The sequence below is a fragment of the Schistocerca cancellata genome, chromosome 11 (genome assembly GCF_023864275.1).
Source record: "Schistocerca cancellata isolate TAMUIC-IGC-003103 chromosome 11, iqSchCanc2.1, whole genome shotgun sequence".
Lineage (NCBI taxonomy): Eukaryota > Metazoa > Arthropoda > Insecta > Orthoptera > Acrididae > Schistocerca > Schistocerca cancellata.
In genome coordinates, this window is record NC_064636.1 from 154857550 (window position 1) to 154872491 (window position 14942).

The window sequence follows — 14942 nt, forward strand, 5'->3', positions numbered from 1 at the left end:
GGAACCATTCTGCAACATTCGAGGCAATTGTCAAATGCATCAATTTATTACAAGGGTCTATCAGAAAATAATGCCTCCAAATTTTTTATTGTGTTCTTTATATCAGTTAAAGTATTACTTGTCACGCATATTACTCTGTTGATGTTTCCACTTTTCTGAAAATATGCAGGACCCTCCTGCTGGAGAGCTTTGAATTACAGTGTGTAAGATGGGTTTGTTATTTAACCATGTTGACATGTGAAAAAATCCTCAGAAACAGAGCACTAATTCAAATAGTTCACACACACACACACACGGGGCACCCTTTCCTTCAACATGACAACGCCAGACCACACACAACCTGCAACAGTCTGACACCTCTGATTCATTATTATTGATGATCCGCCATAGTGTGCTGGCTTGATTCAATGAATTTTCAACTGTTTCCAAAGCCTAAAGAACACCTTCAAGGATAATAGTGATGAATTGGTGTGAGCAGAGGTGAGGCTGTGGAGCTATCAACAAAATCAAACATTCTACAGTAATGACACCAACAACCTGGTGTCTCATTGGGAGAAAGATGTTCAGTGCCAGGGTGACTATGTTTGAAATAAATATATAAACATTAAGAATAAAGGTGTAAAATGTTAATAAAGTTTGTTTTAATTAAAATGCTTCAATAATTATCAAATAAAAATTTTGAGCCTTTACTTCCCAGCATGTCCTCATGCCCAAACTATACACCAATCAAAAGTTAAGTTTTAATTAACTTGGCAAAGGTGTCTTTCAATTGATATAAGATCTACATGCATCTCTTAAGGTCATAAGGAAGTTCAGTGCATCAGCTAACTCAGGACACATTGTAAGAGAAGACTTATTGTGGGTAAAATTTACAATCTAGGCACCATTTGAATTTTTTAGTAAACATTAGGCTGTGCTACTGGTCAATTTGCTACATCCTTTATTTGGCTTTCACATTTCTAGGCTTTGTCAGCTCACACCCACATTGCCACCTTTCAACCTAGGCTAGGCCTTGAGCTGCACTATGGGTCAGTCACTCACCACAACCAATATTTCAAGGGGGGGCTAGCACCCCGTTTTAACCTTGTAGCCTTTGAATAGTTCTGTGGTTTAGGTCCAAGGTGAATGATTCTTCAAATTGCTTTTCATTGACATGCTGTGTGGTGTGCATACATATCATTCTATATGTCAAACAATCATTATGCCAGGGGTAAAAGCCAAAGCCTGAACTATGTTGGGTCTAACCAATCTTTTACTGTATTTAATAAAATTTAGTATATTTACTTTCTTATCATTTCCTCACAGTGATGGTTTAGGTCTACTGTACTGATACTTCTCATAAAATGAATTGCCACACATAGTTTGTACAAACTATAATAAAACACACATATTCAAATGCAAATGCTGCATTAATGCTATCACAGTACTTCTGCAGTTGCACCCAAGATGGATGTTTAAACAGACTTGTTCAGCACAGATAGTTGAAAAGTAGTTTGTGTGATTGTCTCAGGACCCTCAGTTCTGGTTGGCAAAATAAAAATATTAATGGGACCAAGTGAATTTGTTTGCCTGCTGATAGCCAAATACCCTACAAACAGTTGCACTACATCAGATTTTAAGTGACATGTATATGTAAGATTACTGACAGCAGTAACTGTAACATTCTGCCAGTTTCACAAACAATGTGTGTAACAATGTGCAGCAAATGCAGAAAGTGATTATGAACAAACCTATCAATATTTAATACGTAACCCCACGGCTTCATCAAAACTGCTGCCAACATACAAATTCATTCTGCACCTACCAGCTGTGTACCAATTTATGCTTCCAGATGATATTTGTCTGAACTTTAACTTTAGTGCTGACAGTTCTACTTACACTTTGTTCACATATTCAAAGTCAACCCCTAATGTTAATAGTACTACAAAACGTACATCTCAGGTTGGTGACCATGCGAATGTGACTTTAAAGTTATTTACAATTAACTTATTTTACATCATCAATAAATAAATGACAATTCTCATTCCACACCACAATACACTGCACTAATGCATTAACTGCAGCCATACCATTTATAAATGTAATGACACTTAACATTCACTATAGTCAGTTATTCTTAAGCTGCACATTAAGGTTGTCATTTAAAAGAATTTTATCAGAGCAGAATATACCCACTTTATGGCAACCACCTTACCAGTGTAACTGGATTGTGCATTAAGGTTTTCCATGTTTACTGAACATTAAATTGAAACTCTTGCTCAGTTCTATGTGAGGTTTAATACAAGGCTTATTTCAAACTGTGCAACATGTCATATTTAAGACTGAATGTTCATCAGTTTAGTAAACACAATTACTCGTTTCCAGCAGTACGACACGAATTGTATGTATTCACACACTATACACATAAATTAATGAAACACAGTTAAGAAATATGAGTAAGCTACTCACCATGGAGTGTAAGTCAATTTTTACTTCATCTGTTTCCTCTTTTTTTATCCACATAGTTGGGTCCTGGTCCATGGCTTCAGTTCTACAGTCTGAAAAAGAAAAGCAATCAGATAAGAATAGGTGCACTCTGTTTCCATTGTTACCATGAGGTATCGCTCAAAGGCAGTATTTTCACTCATCTACTGGGTGCAGTAGATGAGCGATTACACAGGAAACAGATTCAAAGTGGCTGAGGAAAAGTGTGTTCAGTGATATAAGCTCATTTACATTTTTCATGTCATGAAGAGTGAGAACAATCAAAATAACATGCACTGGAAATGGAGTATTTGCAGTTGCTACTGGTTCTTTGTAACACTGGCTTGTAGATACTGTCCTATGTGACAATTTTGGAAGATGTGTATTTTCTTGTGCACGCACTAACTTCAGTATTACAAACAATCAAAACAGTCAATAGATCGAAGAGAAATTACTGGATAACACCAAATATTTCATTCTACACTTTGTTCGTTGTGTTATTTTCAGTCCAATAGGGACATGATAAAAATCTGGACATACAGATTGTTTATCAATGACTATGCATATTCAACATAGGTATTACTGAAACTTTCTCCATCTGTATTCATTCACCGTTGTATACTCAATTTACCATCTTAACCTGGTATTAAAGAAAACCATAAACATGTAACGTAGATTGCACACTGCAATGCGGAAGCTCTCATTCTTAATTACCATCAAGATTAAACACTGGTGAGTTTTTTCTTACGAAACTCATCTACTGAAACTACTTCCTACTAACTGTAACTATGATGAGTGATCTATTGAGTTCTGATGATATGTAATGCTTTATGTTTGACGAATTACAGTTAATTTGTACCTCGTATTTCGCCAGTTCCTAAATTACAGTATTCTTATACAGTAGTCCATTAAAAACACAATACAACAAAATGGTATTTACACATGATTAGACGAATATAACGACACGAATAATCAAAGCACAGCGAAAACTAACAAAATTCAACATAATTACAGCATTTCCTTTCATGTGAACTTGCTCAAACCATGAGTTGAAAAAATGCTTACGTTAGCACTACAATCTGGCGCAGCTCTATGTCTACATCAGATCACAGCAAATTATCATCACGAACATTATGACACTTAAGTCAACATAACCGCACTAACATAGCGAATGTTTGAACTTCACTGTCCGCCTTTTCCCGTCAGTCACGAAATACATGACGGAAATCACGGCATATGGCAAACTGCTCCTGACAACACATCATAATCTCAACCGTTTCTTTTATGAAGATACACGTAGCGACTTTACCGGACAGGCCAAAAATAGCAACCACTAATAAATCAGGTATTTGGCTGTTTTGAACATAACCTGAAAAATTACAACATTCACACACCGTCATCAAGTCAGCTGTTATTGTAATATAAATGAAATACCGTGTTAAGTTACTCCCGGAACAATTTTTTCACTCAATCTTGTTTGCAGTTTATAAACGCTTATAAATTACCACGAGAATGTCACACACAAATTTCCGCAAAGTCGCGAGGTTGCAGCTGACTAGAGGTGGCAAAAAATAACGTAACTGATAGAAATAACCGGTTACTGAGAAGCAACGGTTACTGCGATAACCGTTCCTCTGATTCTGGGAGTTATATCAATAACTGTTAAGTGTCAACAGTGCCTCGCGCCATCTGTTGACCGAAGATCGTACTGCGCATTTGGAAGGCGTTCTATAGACCTTGGGAATAACTGTGAGACTGCGCGCCATCTGTTGATAAGAACTGTGTACTATTTCGTGGGCCTTCGTTACTTTTAGCATAAACAATTAAATAAAGTTAATGTCCGAGCCGTGGCTGATAGGAGCTGCAGTACAGGCATTAACAAGTACGGTCGTTCCCTTAAGCCATCGCCTTACGTGTTAATTAATTATTGTGAAGGTGGTTCGATGAACCCTCTCCCTGGCACTTAAGTGCGATTTGCAGAGTATCCATATTTTGTAGATGTGTATGTGGATGTAGAGGTACATTTTTATCTAGGTAATGTTTAATGTGTCTTTCTTACTGAGTACTAAGTATGCCACAGTGTGCCACGTTTTGAAGGACTGTTGCTCTGTGAAGAAACTGGTGTCTTAAAGTCAGTCGTTGGAATTTTAGTATTACAAATTCGTAGGTTTTGTTGAAAAGCCTTTGTTACCCCATGATACATTTTAGTTGATGTTAGAACGATTATTAGTGTTTCATATTATATGTTTGTAGGTTATCGGTCGCTATTAGAAATATTATCTTCGCAGCTGCGACAGAAAGTACGCGGAACTTCGCCAAAGCACTGTTTAAGTCCAAAAAAGGACGGACAAGCGTGATGTAGCCAGTGTATAGGTAACTAACCATAACTAAATGCAACAGAGTATGGGCAACTTATAGAGTGTAAAACAGTATCAAAGAATTACTGGTTATAAATAGGAAATTAGTGATCCTCTGAGCATAGCCAATTACTACAAATTATTGAAAATAGCCTACTGATTACTATTATGAACAGGGACATCACATCGTCGTAACTTTCCTTTGTTACAGGCAGGACGGGCATGCACAAAGTGCTTGATAGTGAGAACTTGTTGATTTTTCTTGTTAGAGTTATGAGCTCTAAACTCTTCTTCGAAGTTTTCTTTAAATCGCGTAACAAATGGACGCTGTTTTATGATATTCCCATCCGAAGAAGAAAGGAAGATTAGATTTAACGTCCCATCGACATCAAGGTCATTAGAGACAGTGCACAAGCTCGGACTGTGTTAAGGATGGGGAAGGAAATCGGCCATGCCGTTTGAAATGGAACACCCCAGCTTTTGCTTGGAGCGATTTAGGGAAGTCACGGAAAATCTTAATCTCTGTTGTCAGATACTGGTCTGCACCATCTTTCTCCCAATTGCGAGTCCAGTGTGCTAACCACTGCACCATCTCCCTCGGTCTTAGCCACCTGACTAGTTTCTTGTTCACATATTCTTTCGAAACAGCAACATAGCGAATCATATGATACTGTCAATTGCTAATCTTCTCACGGGTTGTTTCACAAACAATATAAGGTTTCTCACCCCCTTCTCCCATATTCATCAATAGTATTCCAGTCAGCAGGCCAGTCCACTTTTACCAACTTTTTTAAAATTCTGTAGTGACTGCCAAATGCAATGAGCTACATTTCATTTCACTGTGATGAATAAACATGACTTTCAAATCAAGGAATTATAGGTTAGATTTTCCAGTGTTTGATTAATTCTAGGTTAGATATTTCCTGAAGAGCGGACGAGCTCATTGCTGCAACAAATCTGTTTAGATTCTGTCCTGCACAACAATCGCTAAAATGAGCTTTCCCGTTGCAGATAGAGCCTTCAACATCCATACAAATCTCGCTATCTCACATCTTCCTCGTTTTTCTTGTATTTCTGAGCACAGGAAACAGTCTTTTTGTTTTGACTTTGTTATTGTCTGTAAAATTAAAAACAAAAATCAGTCGCTGCTTATAAAACAAAGTACTATTGATGGGATCAGTTGTTCTCAAAAAAACCTGCTGGAAACAGAAGTTGCAGTTTACAAAAGTCCTATATAAGTTTTGGGCTCACTCCCTCTCTTGTTTCATCTCCTGTCTGTTTCTAAAAGATGAGCATTATAATTAGGTGTCGGTGCTCCTTTATTGACACCAGTGGTTCTCTAGGGCATGTATATACGTCACTTATCTTTTTTGTGATGATGAAAACAGAGACTATAATCCTCTGAAACTGTCTTCCTGTAAATATGGTCTGTATGCACAGATTTGTACAGGGATCACATGAGTGTGATGTTAAGTCTTAGGAATTTTATTTTCTTTTTTCAGAGTGAACGTAGTAAGACTGAGCCACTGAAAAACACACAACTTAAAACACGGAGCGGGGCGGGGCGAGATTCCAATAGCAAATGTGCGAAAAGCAATAATGTCTCTGTCGTAATAAGACTCAAGACCAGCAAGAGGTTTCTCATTACCCTTTACTATAGCCAAGGTCATCCAAGAGTTACCAGTCACAACCTCATTTGTAGTGCAAGAAAAATTAACCTTACAACCTACAAAAGTAAGAGGAACAGTTAGTAGTTCTTGTTAAGAAATTTGGTTGGGTGGCATGTCGAAGCTGCTGACAGTCTTGTACACAGGGATTCTTGAACAACGAATACATCTTCTCCTCCTGTACGGCATGGCTGTGTGTTGCGTGTGGCTGCCTCGAGTCGAATGAGCATGCTGTTGCCTCACGAGCGAGATATACAGTCCCCTGACGTCATAGCGATAAGCTTATCAGGGCGTGACAGGAAGTAAGCCCGCTCAGTAGCGCAATGGCGTCACCGGAAGTTCTTTTTCCAGTGGATCGCGCTTAGTTAAAACTTAGCGCAATCCTGCGTGGCGCCTCGTGCAGCGGCTAAGTCCCGTTCAAGGCAGCTGGATGTTAACAGCGCGTAGCGTTGCGCAGTTGGAGGTGAGCCGCCAGCAGTGGCGGTTGCGGGGAGAGAGATGGCGGAGTTTTGAAATTTGTAATATTGGATATCATGAACTGCTATATACATTATGACTTTTGAACACTATTGATGTAAATACATTGTTTGTTCTCTATCAAAATCTTTTATTTGCTAACTATGCCTATCAGTAGTTAGTGCCTTCAGTAGTTTGAATCTTTTATTTAGCTGGCAGTAGTGGCGCTCGCTGTATTGCAGTAGTTCGAGTAACGAAGATTTTTGTGAGGTAAGTGATTTGTGAAAGGCATAGGTTAATGTTAGTCAAGGCCATTCTTTTGTAGGGATTTCTGAAAGTCAGATTGCGTTGCGCTAAAAATATTGTGTGTCAGTTTAAGCACAGTCATGTATAATTTTTCTAAGGGGATGTTTCACATTTACGTGGAAACTCGAGAAAAATAGAGAAAACTGATACTTCCACTCACGAATACTAGTCAATCAAGGTGTTTCTCATGTCTAGAGATCCGGTAAACGTGTCTTTCACATGCTAGATCCACACACGACAATCGATTTTCCCTCAGATAAATAAAAATGGGAAATGTGCAAAAGCAGTCAACTGAACAATTTACATGGCAGGGAATAACCGTCCAGCGCAAACACACCTTCATATTCAATCTAAAATTTAGACGCGATCACGAAAGCTATGCAACACATACTAAGTATTAGCTCGCTATTTGATAGTCTAGAAGACAATACGTTAATTCATTTACATTCCTACACTCCAATAGGCCTCTCTATTCGGACAGCTTCTACCATTAAAGGGAAACGTGAATCACCCCCGCACAGATCACCGGCGCTGCAGACTTAGCACACACAGGCAGAACCAATCATCCCAAGAAATCGGTCACATATTTATTTTATCCCTGTACTTACAACTAAATGTTACGATAGCGGTCTCAGTTCGACAATGATCGAAGTATTGGAATACATCCTGTTGAAAGCTATGGCTCTAGAAATAGCAATATCAGTACCATTCTTATGTTTTGACATACTCTTCCCTTTGCTATCACACTACTAGACGTCAAATCCATGTCTTCCTTATGAATGGACATAGTCATTTCCACTCCATATGTCACACCAAAACCATATACTTTATAAGCCTGATGCTCAAGGCGAACCTGTCATGCACCCCCTACTACTAAGTGTAATACTTGGTCAATAACAGATTACCTACGATACAGAATAATACTGAGAGAAAATCAGCAATGGGTGGACATGTCTCATAAGTTTTTCCTGTGATTGATACTACTGTGTCTTAGAAAGTAGGCCGTAATCACTTTATACATTTAAAGAACCGATCACAACTTCGGTATGTTACTGTCACAAGCGGTCTTGGTTCTACAGATGTACACAAGTATCCATGTAAAAAGGTATACCGTCTTTATAAATCCACATATGGCATGTGATACAAATAACATGGTTTTTCTATCCTGGCAAATACCGAGACGTTGATCGCCGGAGTGTATATTATCACACCAGCAGTGCACTTACACTTAGCCCACGATCAACCTCGTGATAAAATTGCTGAATTTTGAAAGTGATTCGGCTAAGGAGCGTAGTATGAAACAGATATGTACAACCTTTTCACCCCACCACCACTAGATATTTCCTCATTATTTGTAATGCATTCTGCCTCGATGTCATATCATACTTCTGGCATTCACATATGTCGAAAACGAGCCACCTTTCTCGCACCTATCTGCCACAGTAAAATTCCAACGTGGTTTCAGGTAGCCCCTATGCATCTTGCAACTACCCTTCAGACTCTGCGCTACCACCCTTACAGCTTTGCGCATGTGATTGTTCCAATGTAAGTCGGAACTGAATAGAAGTCGGAGAAAGCTACATCTACCACCTTTGGCGAAGCAGAGTTACTGTGACAGAACTGTGTTTGGGTCATTCGACGGAAACGAAGCCTGATCCTGCAACACGAGGTAGCATAAAAGACAATACGGGAGCTCGCGGAAGGATGTGGATTTTGCTGCTGGATTGTGGTGCTTCTCCAGACTACAAGCACGACCTACAGATCCATGTCCTCAGGGCCCATTCACGTCCATCACCCCAACATTCTGTCTTCGTTATTCTATTCCATCACCCAGAGAAAAATTATGAACTATAAAAGCTCAACTAACTTCATCTGATAGAGAACAAGATAAGATTTTTAACGCATATCTCTCCTTCCATATATCGAAACCAAATACCACATGCATGCAGGCATCGAGCACATGTGACGATCCAATTAAATATACTGGTATTGATCAACTGCACAGACCAGTTTAACGTTACATCACCTGTACTGTAGGATGATGACCATATCCCACAGACTAAGGAGCAAGAGACGCTCCTTGTGACCCTGTGTCGTTGTTTGAAACATTGTTTTCCAACACGCTTTGTACGCTGCCATACATTTTATTTTTCTGACACTACTTCGAGGTCTGTGTCAGGTCCTAAACAGACAGTAAGATGCTCTAATCCACTGCCTCTCGCTGAAAACTAGACATTGCACGGCGTAAATAATTTTGTTACTGCAGCTACCATAATACGCGACACACACGGTGGGAGATTTTAAATAAAAGATAGTTACAACATAAGGAAACTAGAAGAGTTTGGCTGTGTTGTGGAGAGTTTCCAAAATGATGTACGAAAATGACTGACGACATCTACATTGAAACTAATTTGCAACAGTGATGGAATAGATGATGGCTCTGCATTCTCTTAAGACTGCTTCCTCATATTGTACTCATGTATTTGACCACTGTTTCGGTGCTAGCAATCCCTGGAAGGTGTCACCCACCCACAAAACTCATTCCCCCAACTCAATCAAGCGCTGTCAGTCAATCGTTATATGGTGACCAACAGCATGCCAATGCATCGATGGGATGGAAAATACTCCGCCGATATACTGTAATAATGAGCATCAGAGTTGATAGCGAGAACAATTTTAGCAATTTTACAGTAAATTCAACGCCGGCCCATGATGTGACAGCATGTTTCCCCCAATTTCATTCAGTATCATAGCTAAACTGCCCCTTCTCTACTTCGTGAGTATCATTTCGAATGTAGACAGATGACTGCGCAGTACGTCCATTCAGTGTTAATTCTCGGACACATAAATCATCAAAGTATACCAGACAGCGCTCTACATATTTCTAACACCTGGACCAGAGTGCTCAATTTATGATCTATCTCTCTTCCTAAGAGAGTCACAGAGCATACTGTTAAGTATTGTACTAGAGTCTAGGGTTGGTACCCGGAAGGTACTGGTAATAGAGAACATAAACACACCTACTCCTAGGGCTACAACGTTCAGCACTTAAAACGGGCTATAATGTTAGACCGCCTGCGTTTCTATCCTATCAGTCGTGTGGAATGTAGCGCTGTTAATATTCCAATGTAAGAAATATATTCAAGCGCAGGACACACAGCCTTCTTCCCAATTTCTCTATGATAAACTATGTTATCGAATCGTAAAACCAAAAAACTACTTCCTTAAAACATTGGCTCTGTGTGATACGCGTACAATATAGCTTTTCAGAGATGTATAGCGCCCACTGTTCACATCCGACCACGTTTCGGAAACTATACTATGCCCGCATCAGCCCTCTATAAAATGATCGTTAGGAATGGCGAATACCTCTTACAAGGAAACAGATAAACGCATAGCAGTAGCGTCCGACATTGAAAATTAGCAGTCATTCCGTCACTAACTCTGTAAACGGCACACCTGCCAGGTAAATGTGTGTATGGGGAATGCACTGCCTTGCAAGCACCTATCGCCGACTTAGTTATGACGCTGAAGTCTAGATTTTACACCCAAGATGTGACAGGGGGGATTGAGTACATCGATCGAGTTATCAGCCGATCGTTCGCACATGCTTGGCTGGGACGATCACCTGATCTCAATCCCTGTGATTTCTGGTTGTAGGGATACCTGAAGGACAGAGTTTACCAGGGGAATATTCACACATGTGCTGATCTGAAGGGCAGCATATCAAGAGAGGTAGCCAGCATACCCACGGACATGGTTCGTTCTGCTATGCAGACTCTTGTGGACACTGATGGGTGCCATATGGAGCCTCTTTTGTAGCAGTAATGGTACCGGTAAGTGATGGTATGATGTACCGTAGCAGCACATTAAAAGTGTTTCAATTGAATTGATTCTTCATTATTTCTCTTCCCCATGTCATTGACATTAATTCTACCCAGTTTGGTACTGATACAGTAAGTTGTTTTCCCATTATAACGTGTTAAACAGGGAAGTTTAATTACAAGCAACCGGTATTTTCGTAGAAGGTCACAACATATCTTGTGACAGACTACATGGAAGTGCAATGTACAGAATTAAATTTTGCATCTAATGCAGTTATTATCTTTCGCTAGGAGACGCCTTTACATCATGTCACTTGGGAGTTTGTTTACAAACGTGCGCTTCCGACGTGCCAAACCACACTCTAGCTGTGAATCATTTTGTACTTAATTAACTGGTTATAAACTCACTTCATTCTTCTCCCATTCTGTATGAACAGGACGAGAATATTTTCCTCTGTAAGTCCACTTTTTGCGCTATACTACGCCGTCTTCAGGGCCCATGGCCGACATGTAGGAATAATCCCATCTCAGGTAATGTTAAATCAGGGGCCAAGTCGGCAAGAGATGATCGAAGGGATCGCTGTGTCAAAACTCTACAAATACCATTCAGTGAATGCTGGACCCTGTTTGCACTGGAGCAGAGATGCGAGTCTTCCTGCAAGTCCGCCAGGGGTCCTGAAGATGGCGTAGTATAGTGCCGAAACTGACTGCTAAAATAAAAGAAACAATTGGAAATTTATAAGGCTGGATAGTGTTTTGATTTGACTTTTTATAGAGAGTATATTGAGTTGTTTTGGAGTTGTGGACCCTTGTATTTATCTTTTCTAGAGTTTTGTTTCTGCATGCCAATAATTTGCAATTTTGTACTTTCCTGATGTTTCGGACTGGTTCTGTGACAGGTCTCCAGTGACCAGCCTGTTTTAAGCCATATGAAGGTCTACTGGTAATCTGAAAGTTGTAGACTCTAAGAGTAGCTGCCAAGGTGGATACTTTTCTTGAACCCCGTCGTCACAGAGAGAAAAAAAAACAAAAAAAAAAAAAAAACAAGGAAGCAACCGATCTTAATTTTCAATTGATAATCCAACAAGCGCAGTTTCTAATCTTGCCCTTCAGGTTTTCTAGTTATAATTTTAGTTACAGTGAGCAGTTTCTTAGTAATTTTTGTAAGAGGTTTGTAGAATATTGTGGTTAAGTGACGCTATCGAGAAAAATGTGGTTAAGTGACGCTATTGAGAAAAATAGTAAGTCTGCCTTTTACACTAAGCGCTAGATCTTGTACTTTCTTGTAGTATTTTCACATTTTAAGTTTTCAGTTTAAAGGGAATAAATAATTTTTCTTGTGTTTTCCTGCCAAAGTGACTTAGAGTCCTACTGAACCAGTGGATTGTAGTTTACCATAGTGATGACTGATGATGATGTGGCGAACAGCGTTCTTACATAATGTAGTTGATGTGGAATGAAAGTAGCAGTGTTTGATGTGATGAACAGTAACGATTTACCGCAGATCTGTTTCCTCAAATAAACTTTCACCTTACGTCCCTTTTATAACTCCGATGTAATGAGGTAATACGTGTTAATGATTCTATTTTGTAGTTTTGGGAATTTGATAAGCATTCAGAGAACTGCGTGAGTTTATGTTGAAACTGTCTAATGTTAAGGAAGTCCCTGCACTATGTGAATCCCCTCTACAGATATTTAAGGCCATACCCGGTCCTCGTTTTGCAGTTGGACAAAATTGTGGTATGTTGATTCTTGAGCAGTAACTTGTTACCTACTTGTGAAAACTGTATTCCTTGTTGTGCAAACCAGTAACCATTCTGACCACAATTTCAACCTTGTTAATTTTCACTTGCATCAGTTATGTCTATTTACTCTACATGCAAAACTAAATGTATCGTTTTAACGAAGTGATCTATATTATGACTATTACATGAGGTACTTTAAGGTGTTTTTAAGTGAATGGCTACATCTTTCTTTTGCTTTTCTGCAATCTTCATTATTATTTGGCTGTGTTGCCCATCCCCAGTTATGTACTCGAGTATAGACGAGGAGGGTTTATCACATGCTCTAGCTAGTTTATGCTACCATTTTTTTCAGTTGAAACTTAAAAAATCACATAAAACCGCTCGCTGGACGAGAGATCCATACCCAAAGACCGGAAAGGTGCACATGTCACACTGATATCCAAGAAAGGTAATAGGAGTAATCCACTAAATCAGAGTCCCGTATCATTAATGTTGATACTCAGCACGCCTTCGGAACATATATTGTGTTCGAACATTATGAATTATCTCGAAGAGTATGATACAGAGTCAACACAGATTTAGAAAACATCGCTCTTGTGAAACATAACGAGCTCTTTACACGCATGTATTGTTGAGTGCTATAGGCAAGGGATTCAAGATTAATTCCTTATTTCTAGATTTCCAAAAGGCTTTTCATACTGTACCACACAAGTGGCTTCTAGTGAAATTGCGTGGTTATGGAATATCGTCTCAGTTATGTGACTTGATTCGTGATTTCCTGTCAGAGATGTCACAGTTCGTAGTAACTGACGAAAAGTCACCTAGTGAATCATAAGGGGTTTCTGGCGTTCCCCAAGGTAGTGTTCTAGGCCCTCTGACGTTCCTTATTTATATAAATGATTTAGGTGACAATCTGAGCAGTCGTCTTAGGTTGTTTTCAGATGACGCTGTCGCTTATCGACTAATAAAGTAAACTCATCAGAAGATCAAAACAAATTGCAAAATGATTTACAAAAGATATCTGAATGGTTCGAAAATTGGCAATTGACCCTAAATAATGAAAAGTGTGAGGTCATCCACATGAGTACCGAATGGAATTCATTAAGCTTCGGTTACACAATAAATCAGTGTAATCTGAACTAAATACCTAGGAATTACAATCACAATCAACTTAAATTGGAAAGAACACAGAGAAAATGTTGTGGGGAAGGCAAACCAAAGACTGTGTTTTATTGGCAGAACACACAGAAAACGCAGCAAATTTACTAAATAGACTGGCTACATCACGCTTGTCCGTCCTTTTTTGGCCTACTGCTGCGCGATCTGGAATCCTTATTAATTGAGTACATCGAGAAAGTTCAAAAAACTTTGTATTATAGCGAAATAGGGGAGAGAGTGTCACGAAATTGGTACAGGATTTGAGGTGGACATCGTTAAAACAAAGGCGTTTTTCGTTGCGGCGGAATCTTCACACGAAATTTCAATCACCAACTTTCTCCTCCGAAGGCGAAAATATTTTGCTGTCGGCGACCTGCGTAGGGATAAACGATCATCATAACAAAATAAGGGATATCATAGGTCACACTCAAAGATATAGGTGTTCGCTTTTTCCGCGAGCTGTTCGAGACTGGAATGAAAGAGAATTATTGTGAAGGTGGTTCGATGAACCCTCTCCCAGGCACTTAAGTGCGATTTGCAGAGTATCCATGTTTTGTAGATGTGTATGTAGATATAGAGGTACATTTTGATCTAGGTAATGTTTAATGTGTCTTTCTTACAGAGTACTAAGTATGCCGCAGTGTGCCACGTTTTGAAGGACTGTTGCTCTGTGAAGAAACTGGTGTCTTAAAGTCAGTCGTTGGAATTTTAGTATTACAAATTCGTGGGTTTTGTTGAATAGCCTTTGTTACCCCATGATTTTATTCCCTTGTCGATACAAGAAAATATTTTTTAGTGCTGGGTTCTAACATGTGTTAACATAGATGAGGTTTCGAAGTGTTTTATGGTACACCACCTCATGCATTTACCAACTGAGTTCTACATTTTAGTGAAACTGCCTTTTTATGTTATTGCCTGTCGAACTTTGTGCAACTATTACTAGTAACTAATATACGGAGGATGTAG

At 39.2% G+C, this 14942-nt stretch overlaps 1 protein-coding gene across 4 annotated transcripts in view; it reads right to left on the reverse strand.

Annotated features, from left to right (window-relative positions):
• The window catches only part of LOC126108743 (zinc finger protein 493-like), a 150327-nt gene extending 146306 nt beyond the window's left edge, over positions 1-4021 (reverse strand). For 3 of the 4 annotated variants that reach the window (XM_049914088.1, XM_049914085.1, XM_049914089.1), the window contains exons 1-2: positions 3529-3705; positions 2449-2537 (exon numbers count right to left, since the gene is read on the reverse strand). In XM_049914088.1, coding sequence (XP_049770045.1) covers positions 2449-2520 — 72 coding nt within the window. In that variant the 5' untranslated portion in view covers positions 2521-2537; positions 3529-3705. Of the gene's footprint in view, positions 1-2448; positions 2538-3528; positions 3706-3897 lie in introns of those variants that run through there. The other variant, XM_049914086.1, reaches the window with a different exon arrangement.
• Positions 4022-14942: the final 10921 nt, after the last annotated feature.